Below are 21,978 nucleotides of genomic sequence, written 5' to 3'. Positions count from 1 at the left end.
ATCGAATTTTAATTCATCAAGCAAAAAAGCCAATGCCATAAATAGATAAACTTGCAATGTGTGACACAAATTGCATCATTTATCCGTGACATGAAATTTCCAAGCTTATCAGTCGTTAATATTACCACGTAAAGCTCAAATTAATCATTTCATGCAGCAATGTGTTTTCTAAAAGCATGATAAAATATTATGTAATGAAAATCGATTGACACGCCCATTTCACATGACTCCTCACGCCGCCCTGTAGCCCAGGGACTGTCAACAATAACCTTTCTACGGATGCGTACTTGTGATCAAAATCAGGTCAGGAAAATTAAAATTATGCCACAGTTTGTAAGGCATATACTGTCAGAATACGCTGCGCCGAAGTTGTTAGTTTTAACTGCGTATTTTTGTTTTATTCCCGACGTGTTTACTCTTCTCTTGTTTGATAAAATGCAGACGCTCCCTAACGGTATCTGTTGCAGACCGTTCAGCAGTTCCAAATTTTGGTGCTAAACTGCGCGAAATCGTGGGTTCATGTCATGTCATCGACATTTTAGCCTTAAAATATAAATAAATGAATCAGTCAGGTGGTAATGTTTTATTTCCGAGTGATGCAAACATGCGCATTCACACCCCGGTATGTGATTCACAGCAACAGCCACATTAATACTTCAGGAAATTGATAGTTGGTTGAACTTCCTCGTTTGAGTCAGTCAGCAGCTGCATCAGCGGCCTGTAACGACAACATGCCGTCGACGCTGAAAGACTCGCTTGAATCCGGACTGGACTTCATTGAATTCCTGGGAGACAGAAGATCTATTAACGTCACCAAAAAGGAACTTCGGGAAATCTATAACTCCGAGTTTAAGCCCAGGTAAGACGCTAAAAACAAGCGTGAGGTACATGCAGATGTTCGAGCCGGTGTTGTGTCCTGACTTGTTTCCACACTAACCGGTGCCCGAACTGGTGTGTGCAGCTGTTTTCTGCCTCATTAAGCAGATTCGTCACATATTTAATAAACATATACAGTCATGGAAATAATTATTAGACCACCCTTGTTTTCTCCCTGCTTTCTTGTTCATTTTAATGCCTGGTACAACCAAAGGTACATTTGTTTGGACAAATATAATAATAACAACCAAAATTGGTCATAATAGTTTAATTTAAGAGCTGATATCTAGACATTTAACATGGTTTTATTGATAATAACCCAAATAATTTTTAAGAAAACCATGGGAAATGTCAAAATTACAGGAAAAAAGTCAAAATCACAAGAAAAAATGTCAACATTAACAGAAAAAAGTCAAAATCACAAGAAAAAATGTTGAAAAAAAATTGTGCGTCAGTAAATCTAGCGATTTTCCATTGTTTCCTTCAGTTTCTTCTTCATTTTAGTGTCCAGTACAACTAAAGGTACATTTGTTTGGACAAATATAATGATAAAAACAAAAATAGCTGACAAGTGATCTGATATCAAGACATTTAACATGGTTTTCTTGATAATGATTTTTGTTATAATCAATAAAAACATGGAAAATGCCAGATATCAGCTCTTAAATGTACCTTTCATGAGCTATTTCTGTTGTTGTTATTATTATATTTGATCAAACAAATGTACCTTTAGTTGTACCAGGCATTAAAATGAACAAGAAATCAAGGTGATGGTTCTTGAACAATTCAATTTTGTTGTAGTGAATTTGAATCTTTCTTTTTATTTATAGGTGGCTGTGATGTAGTGTTCACTTATACAGCAATATTATCCACAGTAGAAAGGAGATGCGACCTAGAAATCGCCAGTTAAATGTTTATTAAATATGTGATGAATCTGCTAACTGAGGCAAAACACAGCTACACACACAACAACGGCAACCAGTTAGTGTGGAAACCTGTAAGGACATAACACCGGGCTGTCTATAAACACCACCGCCTCTCTTGTTTGTTTACGTCCACAGAGAGGGAATTAAAGACGCCACCTTTTACAGTGTGCTCTATGCCTTAGTGAAGTTCAACAAAGCCCAAGTAAGGCAGGGAAAAATCTACATAAATGTCAGGCCTCAGGTAAGCTGTCATTACTCTTAATGCGGACAGAGAATATGACTGGACATGTTTTGTGATAAAGAGGAAGTGTGTTATTTTTAATCCCTGCTGTAGGCCAGAGTGTACTGTGACCAGTACAGGAGGCCCCGGGCCCCTCAGCCGCCTCCCAGCCCCAGTGCTGGCGGCCCTCACAAGACAGCTGAGACACCTGCACCCCCCTCTGTCCCTCCGCTGACCCCCAAGAAAAAGCTGGCTACGGAAATCCTTCACAAGTTAAAGGTGAACAGGTAAGTGTGTTTTTGTATGTGCTCTGTATGATGCTGGGAAATGTTTCATGTGTTACTACTTCTTTTTTTACTGTCAAGTGAGGCATTTTGATGAATTAGGCTAAGTAAAGTTGATTTTTATGGTCAGCCTGTCCATATCTGATCTTCAGGAGGGTGAGGGGCTGAAGCCAGTGCCAGCTGACATTGGGAGAGAGTTCTGACACATATAGACAGACAACCATTTGGCTCTCATTCACTCCTATGGGCAATTTAGAGTCACCAATTAAACCCATTAGCTGCATGTTATTGCACTGTGGGAGGAAGCCAGATGTCCCGTACAGAACCAAGAGTGACACACATTACATTTACATGACACTTGGAAAAACAAATTATTGCCTTAATCCAACTATAACTGGACAACTGAAGTGCATGTAAACGTGTTAGTCAGACTAATGTTGGAGTTCTCCAACTCCGATTAAGACACCCAGATAATGCGATTGGAATAGGATTTCCACAGGCATGTATGACAAGCAGGCGGCAACCTCCAGGTCTGAGCAGGGAGGCAAACCAGCTGCATTCTACTGAAAATTCCAGCAGGGGGTGCTAAGTGTGGCTGTAAAAACATTTCTGTGCATTCATTTCAATGCAAAATGAGAAAACTTCTCACTTGATTTATTAACTCAGAATTTTTTTTAGGACAACACTATGGTCTCAATTGCTAGTAAAAAAATCTTCTTCAAGACATTTTGATGTCAATAGTTCAAATAATGGCCCCATATAGAAGAAAATAGAAGGTAAAGAATCATACATCATACATAATAACATACATTTAGTTGTTTGTTTTTTTTGCTTCCCAAATCTAACATCTAACAAATATTAACCAGCTGAAACGACGCATATCGCCACCTAGTATTGAGGTGGAGGACACTTTCCCGTCAGTTATTCAATTTTCTCAGTTAAATGTAAACTGGACAGAAGTCCGATTAGACGCTAAAATTTTATTTTAAGCATAGCTCGATTCAACTATGCATGTAAATGCACTGACAGGGAGAATATGCAAACTCCATATAGAAGAGTCTCAAGCTGGATTCGAACTCACGACCCTCTTGCTGTCATTACTAACCACAGTTTGCATGTTCTCCCTGTGTCAGCAGGGGTTCAGCCAGGTCCTCCCACAGTCCAGAAACATGCAGCTTGGGTTTAAAACATCTAAATTGCTCGTAGGTGTGACTGAGAGCATGAATGGTTGTTTGTCTCTATGTGTCTGCCCTGTGATATTTTTGGCAACCTGTCCAGCGTGTACCCCGCCTCTCGTCCATTGTCAGCTGTGACCAGCCCACTTCCTTTAAGGATAATAATGGAATTAATAATTGGGTTTAGTCGGTGGATGACAATTTTCAGAGAGCTATTCTGCAAAATGATATGCCAGTCTCCCATTCTTACTGTGGTATTAAGCTGGCACAGTTCATTTTTCTATACTCAAAGATGCAAAACAAAGGATAAAAATTTGTAATAAACATTACCACCTGACTGATTCATTTATGTAAAAAAGTAATTTAAAGTTTGACAGAGGTCATGTAAACATTTTAAACTACCTCTGAACATTGGTGTTGTGTTGTGTCCCACATTGTCCCACACAAACACACTCTTTGTCCCACATTTGTTTTGTTGGGATCTGGTCACCCCAGTCTAGTACCGTAAAGACACAAAGACAAAACAGGTGCTTTTTCCATTAGATCAGATTTAATTCATAACATGCAACAATAGGTTCAGTTTAAGTGAATATTAAGAAGACAATAGTGGTGCAAGAAGCTGAGGGGTGAAGAGTCCACGAGAGGTGCAGGGACTCTTTCATCATGCTGGTGGCTTTTTTCAAGGTCAAGGTTCAGCTTTATTGTTATTATACAATACAGGAATGCACAGTTAAATGTTGTAGCCCCCACCATGCTACACACACACACACACACACACACACACACACGCATACACACACACAATATATAGAGTCTACTTTTTCTGTGTGTGTAACCCATTAAATGCATAATATTAATTATTTGGACTGTAAACCGAGCCAGTTTATATTATTTGCGAGAATATGGTATATTATATGTATATATATATATATATATATATATATATATATATATACACATCATAACACTACATTTTCATTACATGTTATCTGCTATGAATCTTTCCATGTAAACTATTATTTTAAAATCAGTCGCGTTTTTGAGAATTAATTCAGTATCGCAAAACGTTATAGGGTGATACCTAAGTGCATGGATCTTTTCTTACACCCTGACAGTACAGTATCAGAAAAACAAGGAAAAACTGTGTCAAACTATGTGTGAAATAATAGTTACAAGTTACAGTGCACAACAACTTGCAAAGGTATAATCATATGCATAGCAGACCAACATAACAGAATCATTCCATAAATTCCAAAGATGCAGTGAATGAACAGAACAGTGTGCACTTTAGAAACATGTACAACATGTAGAGCTGAGGTTTCATTTTTTCTGGTGGAGTGGAGAGAATGAGGTGGACCTGAGGCGTCTCTCAGCCTGAAGAAGGAAGCGGCTCTGTATCGTTTGCCAGGCGACAGCAGGGTGATCAGGCTGTGGCTGGGACAGGAGTGGGGTTTTTTTTGTATCCTTTGGGCTCTGCACACACACCTCATCTCACCAATATCACTGATGCTCGGTAGATGGGAAGCAGTGATGAATCACCCCCTTCTGTTGTGGGCCGTGCACATCCCATACCAGTTTGGGATGTTTTTCAGTCAGGCCTCTTTCTAAAGCTCCTCTGTAAAAGATATCAAGAATTGCATCAAAGTTCTTAAGTTTCCTTAAGAAGTGCAGTCTCGATTTTTGCAGCAACATTCAGAAGGTAGGGTCAGAATTTGGCGTATTTTGCTGATAATGGTGTGGGGGAAATTTTAATGGCACACTCTGAGCCCCTTAGTCCCAACTGAGCATCGTTTTCACACTGCAACCTATATGAGTATTTTTGTAACTTTATTTGTGATTTTCAGATTAAAAGAAAAAAGGAAAAGTAAGGATAATATTGGTAACATAAGACATATATGACCAAAAAACAACAACACAAAGAGTAAACAACAAAAAGCATGCAGGTGTTTTCCAATTACAAATTACAACAGACTTAACTATATTGATCAGATTTAAACTTTAGGAAAAGGCCAGTCTCTCCATCCAGTTTATTTATTTAACTATTGCATTTCAATAGTCCTTTTGAAGGCGGTTCGCCTGCAGCCACTTCGGTGAGATGGAGATTGTCCTGAAACTTGGTCAGGTATAATAAGACAAAAGAGTCATTTTTATCCCAAAAACAGAAGTAATTTCATCTGCAATATCTTTCCAAAATGGCTGGATTACATAAGAGTCCCAAAATACATAAAAAAGTCGGTAGTTTCAATGTGATTTTCCCAAATAATATATATTATTATTATTATGATATTCCAGTCCTCTACAGATATCTTCTGGCATTTCCATGTCCATCCCTTTAGGGGCGAACTTCTACTAGTTTCTTAAACATGTCAATAAGTTCATTGTACTCTAATCAACTCTACAGTCACCAAATCTCAATCCAATAAGGCATTTTAGGGGTGTAGTGGAATGGGAGATTTGCATCATGGATGTGCAGACAAATCTGCTGCAACTTTGCGATGCTATCATGTCTATATGGACCCAAACCTCTGAGGCATGTTTTGAGTACATTGTTGAATCCATGGCACAATATTTAAGGCAGTTCTGAAGGCAAAAAGGGGTTTAACCTGGCACAAGCAAGGTGTACCTAAAAAAAAAAAAAAAAAAGTGTCAGGTGCGTGTATGAGTGTCCCAGCCCTGTCTGTCTCGGGCTACCTTTGTGGTTTTACGGGTAAAGTCCTCCTGACTGAACTGCGTCCCCAGATTGCATCCTGCCAGGGTACTCTGTAGCATGTCATTCTCCTTCTCTTTTTTCCTCATTTCCTGGTGTATCTCTACTGATGGCTATCGAAGAGAGCCTTAAAAAGCTAGGCAGATTATCATCAAATATTAAATAAAGTCCTTGAAGAGAAATAATGGGATCCAGATTAAATTCTCGGCTCAATAATATAACATTTTTTCACTCGGAACTTTGAAATGCAGTTTTGTAATTATCTGATATCAGACAGTCTAGAGACAACAAAAAAAGTGGAGACAAAGACAGGGGGGGGGGCATAATTGAAGTGGGGAAAGATTTACAGTATTTTTACACCATCTTACAGTTGAAAACTCTGCAGTCTGATCATGCCTCTCTCTCTCTCTCTCATAGGAAAAAACTGACAGCTGACAAGGGGGGCGTTGAGATCACTTCAGACCCGGTGGCGAGCGGCGGGAAGGTTCAGTTCACTGTGGATCGTCTGAGGGAGGTGTTCATCGTCAGGTTCCACATTGTTAACAAAGGCACAAACTGCATCCACTTCACCTACTACACCGCCCTGCACAAGATCCGCTGTTTCACTCTGGAGGATGAGAGGAGAGTGACCAGAGCTTGTCCGCTGTTCCTCTGTCCTGGTGAGACGACCAACACTCTTACTGTCTGTTGTCATTAACAAACACACACCAGAGAGAGGTAATTAACGCTCACAGCTCCTCCTCTGCCTCCTCCCTTCTTTCACAGGGGAAAGCTATGAGGTTTTGGTTCGCTACACGCTGAACCACTATGGATATTTCCCTGCCACAATGTACTTTGAGTTCTGCCCGGACGTGCAGGGATGTGAATCTGTGCCCTTTTGCATTGTGAGGGAGATGGAAGCGGCAGCAAAGACCCCGCTGGCTGTGGAGCTGGGGCCTGTGGCTCCTTACAAACCATTTCAGGTGGTCACATACAAGCCTGTCAACACCGTGGTAGTGGAGGGAGTACCTCCTGACAGGTGAGATATTAAAAAGTGATTGCAAACCAGTTGAGGGCTCAAAATAGCATGAAATGCTCTTTCATGCTGGGTTATTAAAGGAGAACTCCACAAATGTACACTCATTAGAATACTACAGCATAAGTCTTTTAGGGCTTTAGAGGGAGCTGTGTGACTCCTGATAAATGCAGCAGCTTTTGGGTCTAAAGAGTACAAGTTTGGAAATGAAAAAACCTGCCCCTCAACTGCTACACAGCAGAATTTGCAACCGAACTGTCAATGTTTGAGCTGCATTGTGGGAAATGTAGGTGTCAGAGAAGGATGATGGAATAAAGAATAAAAAAGATGATATGTTGGTTTCTGCCTTCGATTTTAATACTTTTTAAAGATCCCCTCTGGTCAAAAAATGTTTTCTGTGTTTATGTCCACTAAAATGTCTGACCTTGACTATACTGGCTTGTAACTGTGCAAAATTAGTCACTAAAGTGATTTGGTGTGTCACCACTTCCAAAGCTAAGAAACCTGAAACCTCTAGTACAGAGTGGGCTTGTTGTTCGCAAAAGTGCAAAATTTAACAGATAAACACAGCACACTATCTTACAATCTCCAAATATAATGAATACTAACTTTTCCCCAGCAGCATGAAACCATCATTACAGATTTCAGTACAAATATTTGTTCTAGAAGCAGGTTGAAGCAGTTTTCTTCATTTGTTATTGCACAGAATGGTCACTGAAAATGTGTATGCATGATGTGTTTGTGTTTTATTCTCTGCAGTTCTGTCACGCAGCCTCTTAAGGTGGCAGTGAAGTTAGGAGACTATAAGTACCCTTATTACCTAAAGGAACTGGCTAAACAACGGATGGAGGACTCCGAGTACCTCTCTCCAGCTGCCAAAAAAAAACTTGAAGAAGTGAAGTGAGAGAACAACCTTATTTTACGCAGCTAACACATTTTTTCTGAGTTTTACTCCCTTGTCATTACAATGTTTGTGTTTGTGCTGTATATCCAGGCGTCTCCTCGACTCTGCCTTAAAGATGAAGACGTACGCGCTAAGATTTCACCTCCTGCTACACCTGGAGGAGATACAGATGGAGGTGGACATCAGGAAATATGACCTCCACAATCAAACCATGACTGGAGACCCAAGCAACAAAAGACTGCTCACACTCAGAGTAAGAAGTCCTCACAGTTACCCAGCTACTGTTTCAAACGGCAGCAATGAACGTCATCTTTTCTCTCTGCTTCCTATGCATGATGTTATATTATTTCTATATGTTTTTTTGTCCTCTGGAAGCTTACTGATCTTCTTTAAGCTCAGTGAATAAAAAACACAGCAGAAATAAGTCTAACATGGATCTTCTCCAACAGGTTCCTGGTGTCGCTGAGAATCGTCCATCTGTGCTTCGAGGAGATTGTCTGAGGGTTTCTGAATCTGGAGAAACGGTCCAGCCGATCACCGTTTACACCGGATATGTTCATAGAGTGGAGCTGGATAGTGTGAAGCTGGGCTTCTCCAAGAGGTAGGAACTGGGGCAGATTCAGTCTAGAAATGGTGTGCACCGTTTTGCTTCGGTTTCCGGTTTGAGAAACATGTTTTCTGGTGTTAAACATTCTGAGGTACACTAAGCGCTAAAAGGTTTGGGGTCACCCAGAAAATGTCTGAGTTGTTTTCCATGAAAATAAACTGTTTTATTCATGAAATGAGTTACAAAATGAATCAAAAATATAGTAAAACATTGACAAGAGTAGAAATAATAATTTTAACCTGTTCAAATATCCAACTTTACCTCTAGAAGATAGTCATCCAGCCTGAGGAAGGATCATTTTATTACTTCTCAAATTAGCACAAAACAGTTTTCAGCTGTGCTAACATAATGCTCAGGTGTTTAAATGATCAATGAGCCTTTCAACACTATAAACGTGGATTAACACAATGTGCCACTGGAACACAGGAGTGATGGTTGCTGACAATATGTTATAGATATTTCATAAGAAAATCAGCCTTTTCCAGCTTTAATAGTCATTTACCACATTAACCATGTCAAGACGGTGTGTCTGTTATTTTAATTTATAAAAAATGAGCTTTTCTTTCTTTCTAAGTAACCCCAAACTTTTGAACAGTAGTGTATATTTTTTCTTATTACCCAATCAGCGACATGTTTATGAACCCTGTCATATTAAAAAGGCAGTGCACAATTATATTATCATTATAAAATAATTAGCTCATATAGATCGTAACATAATCTTGAGGGTAAGAAGTTATTATCCATTAATTTGCACTAAAAACAACAAATACAGAGAAAAAGAAAAACATTGAAATTAAATCCTTGAAATCAATCACATCCGTATTTTACAACATAAGTGATTTTCTGTAAATGCAGTTTGTCATTTCTGAAACCAATTTTGAATTAAAATCGTGGCAGCCCGACTTCCAAGTTATAACACCCAATTTGTTACCCACAAATCTTGAAAATACAACATTTGAATTCGCTGTTGGCATAGTTAAGTGAAATCTCCCCCTTTTAGTATGTAAGTACTTGAAAATTTACCTTGAAATTCCTTGAAAAATGCTTGAATTTACCTTTGCTAAAGTGTACAAACCCTGTTTCTACTCCTGTTTCAGGTTGCTGCAGATTTTTCTCAGCAACATGAAGTTTGACGTGGAGTTCACGATCAACCGCTACTCCCTGAAGCTGCAGCATCGGGCGGTGGACTTGGCAGTGAGACACGAACTCGAAGAGGTTCTGTTCCCGTCTGGTGCAGCAGTGGCACATCTCTCCATGCCTAAACTCAGGTCAGAACACCAAAACACACTCCTGATGAAGTATCATTTCCAAACACAAATGTAACCTCATTGAAGTGCTAAATCTCATGTACTGGTGGTGCACAGAAGCTTAAACTCTCCTAATGATGAGTGAGTGTGTTCTGCAGCCTTTGCCTCAGTTCTCTCTGGGCACTCGTCCACCGTATCGTACTCACAGGCTGTTCTTTGGTTTGATGCCATAAACTTGCCTCAAGTGGCTACTGGTAAAATATGGAGGAGTGTGTTGGCGAGGACACTCAGTTCACTGTCATCTGTGAGACTTGATTGTACAAACTTTAATCGTTTTTTCATCAGATTTCAGCAACACATCTTGAGTGTTTTTCTTAGTTTAACCCAATTTTTAGCCTTTCTTTTGTACTTTAAAGTGTTTAACTAATGTAACATTACTCTCCAGGATGTTCAACCGCCAGCTGGAGAATAATCCAGAGCAATATGCTGCCGTCCAGCGCATCGTAGCCGGATCATCAAAGCCCGCCCCTCACCTTGTGTTCGGGCCTCCTGGAACTGGGAAGACAATCACTCTGGTTGAAGCTATGAATCAGGTATTAATTGTTGTGAATGAGGTATTAAAAGTGCTGTTATTAGTCTGCGGTTAAACCTTTTAAACCTATGAAGTCTTCGGCTATTATGTCCGTTAAAATCTGTTAAAAAAATCTATACCATGCCATGTTGGTATCAGTTTTTTCAGGGCAACCTCACCTATATGTCCTGATAATTCATTTTTTACTTTGATTAATTTTGAACCCAAAACAAACTAAGGAAACATGAAATCTGATCTTGAAAATTATGTTTAAAAAACACAGAATTTTAAATATTGCAAATAATAATAATAATAATACAGGTTGCATATCTAACATGTAACAGGTAAAATGAGGATAATATCTAGTTCAATATTTTATACTAAATATATTTGACAATATCGCTGGTTTTACTTGGCTGAATATCATCAAAAAAAATCTGACATGGACTTTCAAGCCAGAACTTTAGAGGGAAGCTGATGGCAAGACTCAATGTTGCTTCATTTTTATGTCTTCACGTCATGAAGAAGTTATGTGCAGGTGCTTTCATGGACTCCAGAGAGTTAAACTAATTAGGTCATTAAGCCTGTTACGAAATGCAGTGGGTCAATCATTTTTGGTGTTTTTGTGGCCAAAGTGAGATATTTGATGAGGTTACGTTGGATTTAGGATATTGTGAGATCCATGTTTTCAGTTTTTTTTAGCTTTATGTTGGAAAAGCATTTATTGAAAATCTTTTTAAGTATCAATATAACTCCAAGTAGCATCACAAAGTGACAAGGACTTGGCCTTAGTGGTATCTGCTCTACCCGTGAGGCACCGGGACACCTAAACGTGGTGCACACTTTAAAAAAAAAAAAAAAGAAATTGCAGTATGCTTGATAATAATTTTACAGCCTCTTCCAGGCTTTCTTTTACAGCACTAGGTTTAATTATTTATGATTGAAGCTTTCACCTAAGATGTATAAAAAAAAAAAACATTGGTTCATATTACATGTAATTTAAATTGAAATAATCTAATAAACTAAATAAAATATTAACTATGTATTTATAATTTGTGAGAGTCAAATAGGATGATAAGGCAGCCATATAAAGGACACTTCCATAAAGCGTTAACTTAATTTAAGTGTTCTGTATGATAGATCACATATTGTGGGCTTGATATTTCCTTCCATAAAACTGGATGTGTAAACTGATGAAATATTAAAACATCTCTGTGATCTAAGTGAATAATTGACTATAAAGGATCCATAAATTCAATTTAGAATAGTGTTTAAAATAGACTGTGACTGGTCCAATTCAGCACCAGTTTGTTAATGTTTTTAATGCATGATAGTTTTGTTTCAAGACGCACAAAAAGCAAAGCATCAAAAATAACTTGTCAGTAATTCTAAGTGATGAATTTGACTTTGCTTACATTGACAGGTCAGCAGGGCAGACCCTTCAGCCCACATCCTCGCCTGTGCACCTTCCAACAGTGCAGGCGACCTCCTCTGTGAGAGACTGATGGTGCACATGGATCCTCATAAGATTTACCGCGTGTACGCCAGCAGCCGAGACCCGAGAACCGTCCCCAAGAACCTGCTGGTGAGCATCAGCTGGCATCTTAACATCCACAGGATAATAATCTGATTACTGGTCATAAACCAGCTCTTACTGGTGGTATATTGCCTATAAATAAATTTGAGCTTTGGATATCCTGCCATTCATAAGAACAGGAATAATCTAATTAACTAGGTAAAGGTAGAAGAGTTTCAAAATAAAACCAAGCCAAAGAACAAAATGTCTTGGCAATGTTGAATGTTTACCAGAACTGATTTTACTTCATTTAAATGCTGCAATTTCAGGTTGGATGAATGGAAAATTGTTCGTTTCAATGTAGGAATAATAATAAGAAAGGTGTAGATTAACTATTTTTCCTACCTCTTGTCTCATCTTTTTTCTTCTTCCAGAAATATTGTAACTGGGATGAGAGACAAGATGGTTTTGTATTTCCAGTGAAAGAAGTCCTGATGAATTACACGATCATCGTTACGACTTTGGTCACAGCCGGCAGGTTGGTTTTGCTTCCATATACAGAAATGATTCAGTGTTTGGCGGCTGTGGCTCTGTTGGTAGAGCGGTTGCCAACTGTTTGGAAGGGCGGTGGTTTGATCCCAGACCTTGGCAGGCTACATGTTGAAGTATCCTTGGGCAAGAAACTGAACCCCAAATGGCTCCCAATGCTGCGTTCATCGATATATGAATGAATTCCCAGTGGTGGCAGGTGGCACCATTCAGGATAGCCTCGGCCACCAGCATGAATGTGTGTGTGAACGGGTGAATGAGCGCAGTCTGTAGTGTAAAGCGCTTTGGATAAAAGCACTATATAAGTGCAGTCCATTTACCATTTTACCATTAACCATCATTCTTTAGTGTTACACACCATTAGGGTTGCAAAGGGGTGGAAAATTCCCGCTAAATTTCCAGACACTTTCCACGGGAAGTTAAACTGGGGAATTTTGGAAATATTCTGAAATTTACAAAAACATGACATTGCAACAGATTTATTTGTAAGTAGAACTTCATCAAGTTTTAATTCTTTCATTGAACAACAAAAACATGAATGTTATGTTAAATATGACTCACCCCCCCCCCTTCAAAAATCCTAAAAAAGTCCCATTCAGAATTAAATGAATTGAATATGTGATGGAGGAATGCACAGTGCATGTAGGGGTTGTGGCATCAATGGGGCGTGACCTCTCAAGGGGCGTGGCCTCAGCATCCGGCAGTGAGAAATTAAATGAAACCAGAATGAAATCTGGTAGTTTTAGTCGAGGTTATGCTAAAATATATTTTCCACAACTAAAAGGTCTGTTAAGGGCCAGCCTTCAATTTTCTAAATTCCCTATTTATTCCCAAAAATTCCCATTAAATCCCATAAATTCCTGTTTCCAATTTTGCAACCCTACACACCATGTTACACTTGTATATTGCTACTGTAACATTTCTGCTGTGTGTTTCTGTTTTCAGACTCGTGTCTGGAGGAATCCCTGTTGGACATTTTTCCCACGTGTTTGTGGATGAAGGAGGTCAGGCAGTGGAGCCAGAGTGCGTCATTGCCATCGCAGGTAAACGCTGATTATCTGAATTATCAGTGTTCTACAACAGGTTTTTGTTTTGCTGAACTCTTGAGAAAGAGTTAAAAACAGAGGCACACTTATAATAAGCATAAACACTGATGGAGTAGATAGATTATGCATTCATTAGTTTGTCGAGCATGATTTCTCAGATAATATCCTAGATATTCTGAGTCCAATTAAATCTGAAAGATGATTCGTCCGTGCATCATAATGCAGTGTACACAAATCATTTTTGGTTCATCAGGATTTCATACTTTCTTGATGTCTTTATAATGTCTCAAACTATTTTTATTCTGATTATTTTGGTGTCTTTGCTATCTATCGGGCTCTAAAGAACAGAGTATACTTGCTCAGAAGAAGGTCTTGTGTTTGAGAAGAGGAGGAGCTGAACAGATTTATCCTCAGTCATTTCACAGAACTTGATCCAGATTTCAGTTGCACTCCTCCTGTTTCTTCTCAGAAAGCACTCAGCCTCTTTATCGCTGCCAACAACAGGCGATCATCAGTCCAGTGACAGAAGTAGGAATGTGAGGAATGTAGTGGACAGAGTTTTTTCTAGCTTATGTACTACAGCTCTGTACATTTTCACGACATTGCAAAACCTCAGCAGTGGCTACAGAAACTGTGCATGTATTGACACTTTAAAATACAAGCAAAATAGGAAAAATTGGAAAATACCTCGCGCACAACTATAAAAGAAGCTTTTCAATGCTCAGAGTATACGTCCACCTTAAGCTAGACTAGTGTTAAATTTGTAAAACAACCTTCCTCTACACATTACATTGTTTCACTTTAGGTGGATTTATGATTAAAGGTCAAAATGTGTATGTTTGTCGTCTGTGGCTGTTTAAAAAGCAGCATAAGGCAGCAGCTGCTAAAATATGTTAAAGCTAGTTAGCAGATATTTCCTCTTACCATCTGTCTTTATTCATTCTATCTTAACTATTTAACCAATATCTAACCAATGCTTGGACTGATGGCAATATAATTGTTAGTTTGTTGGGACTTAGGCGAGTCTTAGTTTTTTTGTAGGCTGCAAATGTGTGTGTAACTCAGGCTGTCACAATTTGATTAGACTATAGTTTTTAAGGCAAGGCAAGTTTATTTATATCACACATTTCAAAGTGCTTCACACAATACATGAGAGCATCACAGCCAAAAAGGGGACATTTAAAGATAATTAAAACAAAACCTTAAAATCAAAGAGAGAGAAAAAAACAGAAACAGCTAAAACAGAAGCTAAAATATAATAAAAGTATACATAAAAAATAAGTGCAAAGTTATATAGTTATAAAACTTATTAAAATAAATAGTAAGTTAGTAAAAGGCAGCTGTAAACAGGGTTAGGGTTATAGTCTTCAACCTTGTATGGTCACTATTTAATTAAGTTTTCAATTTTAATATTTTTGTTGCAGCACTGACAGCTATGCCATTGTTGGACTATTGAGTCTTTATTCATAAAAAATCAACAGATCACATTTTCAGATTCTTTTTTAAAAAAAATCCACATGGTATCAAGTGTGAAATAACTTTTCTGGAGTGTACCACACTGAGGCCAGATGGTCAAATTTATGATTCAGAATCATAACTGTGATTGCACTTTATCCTTAATAATATATGCACTATTTAAATTCTAGACAAATAATGAATAAACATATATTTTTATACTATCTGCTAGTGTCTCGGCCCTTTTTCTCAGGCTTAAGAAAGCTTTTCAGGGTGTCTCATGTCACATATCTCCATTACGTCTTATGATGTGAACAAACCGAACTGAACTGAGCTGTAGGAGCTTCACCAGTGGTGAATGTGATTCGTCTTGTTTCTGACTGGTTGGACTCTCTGTCTCAGGTCTGCTCAGTGCACAGAAGGGTCAGCTGGTGCTGGCAGGAGACCCCAAGCAGCTAGGACCGATCATTCGCTCTCCTTTTGCAAAGAAGTATGGACTCGGTGAGATGCAGGAATTAATTTTGTTTTGATGTATTTTATTGCTACAGAAGCGCCAAGGGTCAATTGAGAAAAGAGAATCTGGTGATCCATTTTCTAAGTTGGATCCAAATACTTTTTTTCTCCTGTGTTTATGACTTAAGAACAGGTGAAAAAAGGTTTTGCCTGGTTAATCTTAGTAGCTATTAGAATAGAATATAAAAGAATAAAAGAGAATAGAGAATTTATTGTCATTGTACAACGAAATTCAGTTTGATACATAAAAAACAGATACAAGATTTTAACAAACAGACATTAAACAATAGACACAGAACATGCAAGTAAAAACATATTTGTAGATTAAATACATTAAATTAATACTAAATAAATAATATTATTACAGTGTTTTACAACTAAAAGTGTAGGATAGAATTACATTAAATGTTGTTTCTATTGTGTCTCAACATTAAAGTGTATAAATCTATGTTGTTTCAATAATGTTCTCCAGAGCTTTCTCTGCTGGAGAGGCTGATGACACACAACACTTTATATCAGAAAAGTGAATCCTCAGGACACTTTGACACTCGCTTTGTCACCAAACTGCTGCGAAACTACAGGTGTGGTTTTTTTCAGTCTTTATCTACATTTTGCTTGTTTTAGTCATGTTTTTTATTAAAAGTCTTCAGCTTTCTTTTCTGTTTCTTCCCTTTTCTTCACTCAGGTCTCATGCTGCCATTCTGAAAGTCCCCAATGAGATGTTCTATGAGAATGAGCTGCAGGTGTTTGCTGATCAGTGGGAGCGCGAGACCTACTGCAGCTGGGAACACCTTCCCAAAAAGGTGAAGTTTTGTTTTTTAATCTCTCAAAATATTTGAAATTTTGAAAAAAAAATCTCAATAAATGTTGAGTTTCCCATTTGTAGGGCTAATAAGGGAATCTAAATCTTAATATTAATATCAACATAATCCTGATACACAGTAAAGTATTCCGAAAAGTAAATTGAACTGAGGCTGTATGTAAAACGGCTGGACATATTTCCGACCAACCACAGTTTATTTTTATATATTTCTCTTAAAGGGAAACTTCAAGTTATTTGGTCGTCAAACTTAATTTACTAGTCACAGAGATTAATAAAAGTGATGATTTTGTTAAGGACAGATAGAAAAAGGTCCAAAGCACCCCAAATAAAAAAAGAAAATACATACATAAAGAAAATAAAACAGGAAAAATATAGTACAGTACAGTAAAAAACAATAAAAGATGTTTTTGAGTTGCATTGTGGGAAGTGTAGGATCCATGTTTTTGAAGCTTGACCCATACCAGGAAGTTAAAGTCAGGATATCTGCTCCACTAATTAAAAAAAAAATGCTAATCTGTTTCTCTTTTTCTCAACTTCATGGAAGTGCAATAATAAATTGCTCAAGTGTCTCTTTAATTATACTTAGTGTCATAAGGCATCAACTCCCACATTATCTTAATGGATTGAACAAAGAAACCAGCCTTAGACTGTCAAAGAAAACCAGACAAAAATCATTATGACAAATTATATCTTATTACAGGAAGACAAAAATCTAATTTGGAAACAAAGTAGGGGAAAATGAAATGAAAAAAGCATTAAAACTTAGAGTAAAAGAAAAAGTGCTATTTCAAGAGGAATGCCTCTTTTTTTAAACAGTCAAGCATTGAAACAAAAGTCAAAAAGTAAGTAGAAATGAAACGACAAAAACAAAACAGGACAGTGTAGAAGTACACAGATCACCAAATAGCATGAAAACCACAAGGACAACATGGATAACTGCTCACATCACTGCAGGGTTTCCCTCTGATCTTCCACGGGGTAATGGGGAAAGACGAGAGAGAGTCCAACAGTCCTTCTTTCTTCAACGTATCCGAGATCGAAGTCCTGATCCACTACCTCACCAAGCTGATAGAGACTCAAGGAAAGAAGGGTCTCCCCAAACTTGCTGCTAAAGACATCGGCATCATCGCCCCCTACAGGAAACAAGTGAGTCTGTGCTGTGTTCATATGTGTTTTATTAAAAGAATAGTGCTTTGCTAGTGCGTAGGAAGTATGTATTCGTATAGTGGGAGATTGTATTTTGTAGCTAATGCTAATGCCTCTTGCTAGTGTAACCTTAAATAACACAGAAACGCTATCTTTCGTAATATGCTTAGCTTTCACTTAATAAAGTTTTGTTTTAACTGTTTTCAATGGATCAAACTGATGTGGAAGAAAGGGCTTAAATCTCCGCTTAGCATGCTAATCGTGAGATAGCACATTACACAGTATGCTGCACTAAAAGTACATTAACATGAACCCAATTAGCTGATATACTATATTGCATGCAAGTATCTCATATCAAATTATTATAGGCATTAAGCTAAGCAACATGAATGTCATCCCTGAATTACATAGCAATGCAGCATAAGAAGTGACTAAAGCTAAATCTCCACTTAGCATGCTAATCGCGCTACAACAACCTCTGCAACTACATAAAACACTTACTTTTCATAAGGTACCACACCATCCAGCACATACACATTGAACATTGATATTCGCTGGAAACTATTCCAATATTATTGGAAAATCGAACCTTGTAGCGCACTTTAAAACTCCTAAAGATAGGTAGGCTAAATAGACTTACAGATGAGATGAGTCAGGTGTGGAAACGATCAGAAACAGTGCAATGTCGCAACACGTCCTACGTAAATAATGATATTTTGAAAAATTAATTTAAAAATCTTCAAAATCGAGGATGCACACCTTCGTGCCATGCGCAAGCCACATACCAAACCTTAGGTCAGTTTGACTAACGGTCAGTGAGATATACCTTAGACCCCACACACACACACACACACACACACACACACACACACAGGCGCTTCTTGCTTTTATAGATAAACCGTTCTAACTCGTCACCTGCAATATTCTTACTTTTCTTACAGGTCGAGAAAATCCAAAAGGCTCTGAAATCCGTCTCAGCTGTGAAGCAACTGGGTGATCTGAAAGAGCTCAAGGTAGGAAATGCTGCTCTGGACACACACACACACACACACCACAAAAAAGATGCCCATTTAAAGTTTCTTCTGAGATTTTGTTCCGTTTCCTCCCATGCAACTGTAATTAAAGCTGGGGTCTGCAGTTTTTTTTGTGTTTCATTGGGCAAACATTTAAAAATGGCCTTTTCTGCATATTGTAGTTCAAGTTGTCTGAGAGAACTAGACTTCTGCACCTTCGATTGGCTTTGTTTTCAGGGTTTACAATACAGGGTGTCCATAAAGTCAAATTGAATTAAAGGCAATTGATGAGCTATCTTAATCAGATTTGTTGTATCTAGTCACTAGTTATCAAAGTTTTTAATCACATTGCATTTGTGTATTTCAGGTACCCTGTTGATAAAAATAGCTTGTGGTAAATGAACCCCTATAAAAAAGGCACAATGTGTATTATGGTTTATCGAAACAAAAAAATCTTTCTGTGGGGTTATGTTAAAGATATTGTGTATCGAACAAAGGTAACGGACATCACTGACCTAAAGCAAAAGATGACGGACTGCTGAAAGCTGTTCAGGACTTTAATTCTCTTGCTGATATATTACAGCAACAGGATCTGGTGCTGGTCTGGTGGGAGGGGCTTAGCATAGAGCGGGCAGAGCAGCAGGAGGAGGGCTGTACTTTCAAACTGTGTTTCAGGCAGTTTTTCCTCTTTTTTTTGCTATTTCTAGAAAATTGTCTGCCCCAGCTTTAAATTGTGATAGATTGCGTTCATTCACAGCTATATTATTTGAAATCACATTTTGTACTCTTGCTGGCTGTCTTCATGTTATTAGGTGGGGTCTGTGGAGGAGTTTCAGGGACAAGAGAGGAAGATCATCATGGTCTCCACCGTCCGCAGCAGCATCAACTATCTCAAGATGGACAAAGACTTCAACATTGGATTCCTGTCAAATGAAAAGGTCTGTTATACACCTTCCTTACCCCTGTACAATGATCATAAAAACAGTCGGATCTTTCTCAGTTTTATTGTATGGATGTATGAACTCTGCAGAGATTCAACGTGGCCTTGACCAGAGCCAGGTCCCTGCTGATAGTCGTGGGAAACCCTGTGATCCTCAACAAGGACCAGACCTGGAAGACGTAAGACAAAGCAGGCAACAGGAGATGTTTTAGCAAATTATAAAATGAAAATTAGAGGTGGGGGATAAAATCGATACAGCTTAGTATCGCAATATTTTGCGTGGCAATATCATATCGCCATTCGATATTTAGTAGCATTTTTGCTGTTTCGCCATAGCGGGCTCACTTTTAGGAATATTCTGGAGATACTGGTATCATATGAAACTTGAAGATCTAAGGAATACATAGGCATGTACGTCAGGATATGTTGTCGGGAAGTTGTCGAGATAACGCTGCAAATGGCTTTTTTTATGTTTCATTCAAAACAATTCAGAGCAGTGAAGCTAAAAGTTGAGGAAGGTTTGAGAAAATGCTGCAGTTTTCGTCCGTACATGTTTGATATCAGTTCAGTTCAGTTTGACTGAATACTTTGTTGGTCAGTTTGTGGGTTTGACTCTCTTTGTGGAGAAATAAAAAGACTGAAGTGAGATGAATAGACTGAGAATTTTCCCTAATTGACAAAACAATTCTTGATTGAATAGATTTTTTTTGGACACAAAATGCAGTTAAACAGTTAAATCACAATATATTGTATCGCAGTACTCACCATATCACAAAATGCTTAAAATCACAATAATATCGTATTGTGACTCAAGTATCAGGATAAAATCACGTCGTGGCGCCTCTTCTGATTCCCACCTCTACTGAAAATACCACAGGAGTGTACTTTCAGTCGCAGACATACTCAGGAGCCTTGTATGGAGACACAATGTGATTATTGAGATGTAAAGTGCATTCTTGACCTTTTGAAAAAATTGACAAAATAACAAGGTCTGTTTGGTAGCTCACATTTTCACAGATTTTCCTCAGCAGGTGAATGTTACCCAGCCATGGAGGAGGAATAAATGTCCTTTATTTTTTTCCTCCATTTTTTCCTCCATTTTTGCACATTTTTTCATGTGCAGGTTCATCAGCTACTGCGTGGAGAAGGGAGGTTACACTGGCTTTGACTTTGAAGACGCAGAAGGAGAGGACGACCTCGTGTCGAGACTGACGACTCTGAAAATCAACGTGGAGTCTGACAGTGAGTACAGACACAGCCTCAGCTAGACTCAAATCTTCAAGTACTGCTTGGCTGGATCATCACCAGCTACAGCTCAAATAGAAATAACTGCATCTGATTAAAACTTTTGCGAAGCAATCATGAAATATTCAGCTTGAAGCAACTAAAATTTTGTGTCTTTTCCTGCATTTTTGTCATAGATCATGTAGAAGAGAGTCCCCTCCAGCAGTATCAGGATCCTGAGTGGAAAAATGAGCATTAACATCCAACACGAAGCAAAAGAACCATTTGCAGTGACTTACGACTTAAAAGATTATTATGTTTAAGCATGTAAAGATGCATAAGATGCACCAGTATTTAATTTCTCCTCTCTTAAAGCTTTAAACACACGAGCATCTATTACTTAAGAATATATCCTTTTTATCAACTTTTCTAAGAGCAGTTTGCACATTTTGATGCAATGAAACGGCACTCGTTTTTTGATGCCAAAATCAATCAGTGAATCTTTTCTCCTTGACTTTTTCTCTCTTCAGTGGCCTTTCAAATGAAGCTGCCACTCAACAGTTTGATTAGCACGAACAATGCCGCACACGAGCAAGTTCTTTTCTGAAAGAGAAAATAATGAGCAGACTTTTCTATTTCTCAGGAACTCTTCACCGTATGTCTTACTGCTCTTTGCACTTAACCAGTTCTTCTCTTTTTAACTAATTTATTTCTGATAGTAGTTGAAAGCATGAAGAAATAAACTCATTTCTGGACCACATTGTTCTGCACACTGTCATGTCATAACTGTTGATTAATCATCACTTTGTGGTGGAATGTAACTGAGTACTTTACTCAAGTAGCAACGTGAGGCTCTTGTACTTTACTGGAGTGTTTCCCTTTTATGCATTTTTATACACTACTGTTCAAAAGTTTGAGGTCGCTTAGAAAATGTCTGTGTGGTTTTCCATGAAAATAAACTGTTTTATTCATGAAATGAGTTACAAAATGAATCAAAAAATATAGTAAAACATTGACAAGAATAGAAATAATAATTTTAACCCGTTCAAATCTCCAACTATACGTCTAGATCAGGCATGTCCAAACTATTCCTGAAAGGGCCATGCTGCTGCAGATTTTTGTTCCAACCAATCAAGAACACACCTGATTCGACTGATCAGCTGTGTGAACCCTGAGATCAGTTGATTCAATGACTCGTGCATGTTGTGCATCTGCTTGGTT

At 38.2% G+C, this 21,978-nt stretch overlaps 1 protein-coding gene across 1 annotated transcript; it reads left to right on the top strand.

Moving 5' to 3' along the window:
- The first annotated feature begins 387 nt into the window (after positions 1–387).
- On the top strand, positions 388–21,517 carry mov10a (Mov10 RISC complex RNA helicase a). The gene is made up of 22 exons (XM_059330197.1): positions 388–859; positions 1,938–2,043; positions 2,137–2,309; positions 6,606–6,847; positions 6,954–7,206; positions 7,963–8,103; positions 8,198–8,360; positions 8,557–8,708; positions 9,812–9,982; positions 10,407–10,554; positions 11,956–12,117; positions 12,483–12,586; positions 13,543–13,640; positions 15,501–15,599; positions 16,084–16,192; positions 16,297–16,414; positions 17,389–17,580; positions 18,522–18,593; positions 19,406–19,531; positions 19,624–19,712; positions 20,657–20,775; positions 20,955–21,517. The coding sequence occupies exons 1-22, from the start codon at positions 732–734 to the stop codon at positions 21,014–21,016; spliced, it is 3,027 nt and encodes a 1,008-aa protein (XP_059186180.1). The 5' UTR covers positions 388–731; the 3' UTR covers positions 21,017–21,517.
- Positions 21,518–21,978: the final 461 nt, after the last annotated feature.

The sequence above is a fragment of the Centropristis striata genome, chromosome 3, assembly GCF_030273125.1.
Source record: "Centropristis striata isolate RG_2023a ecotype Rhode Island chromosome 3, C.striata_1.0, whole genome shotgun sequence".
Taxonomy (NCBI): Eukaryota; Metazoa; Chordata; class Actinopteri; order Perciformes; family Serranidae; genus Centropristis; species Centropristis striata.
Note: the sequence above shows the minus strand (reverse complement) of the source record. Positions and strands in the feature narration are given on the sequence as shown.

Excerpts from the sequence above, each read along its gene's own strand:
- mov10a (XM_059330197.1), top strand. The coding sequence starts at position 732 with ATGCCGTCGACGCTGAAAGACTCGCTTGAATCCGGACTGGACTTCATT. Across the intron at positions 6,848-6,953 it reads TCCGCTGTTCCTCTGTCCTG|GGGAAAGCTATGAGGTTTTG; the intron begins GTGAGACGACCA and ends CTTCTTTCACAG. Across the intron at positions 16,415-17,388 it reads GGGAACACCTTCCCAAAAAG|GGTTTCCCTCTGATCTTCCA; the intron begins GTGAAGTTTTGT and ends ACATCACTGCAG.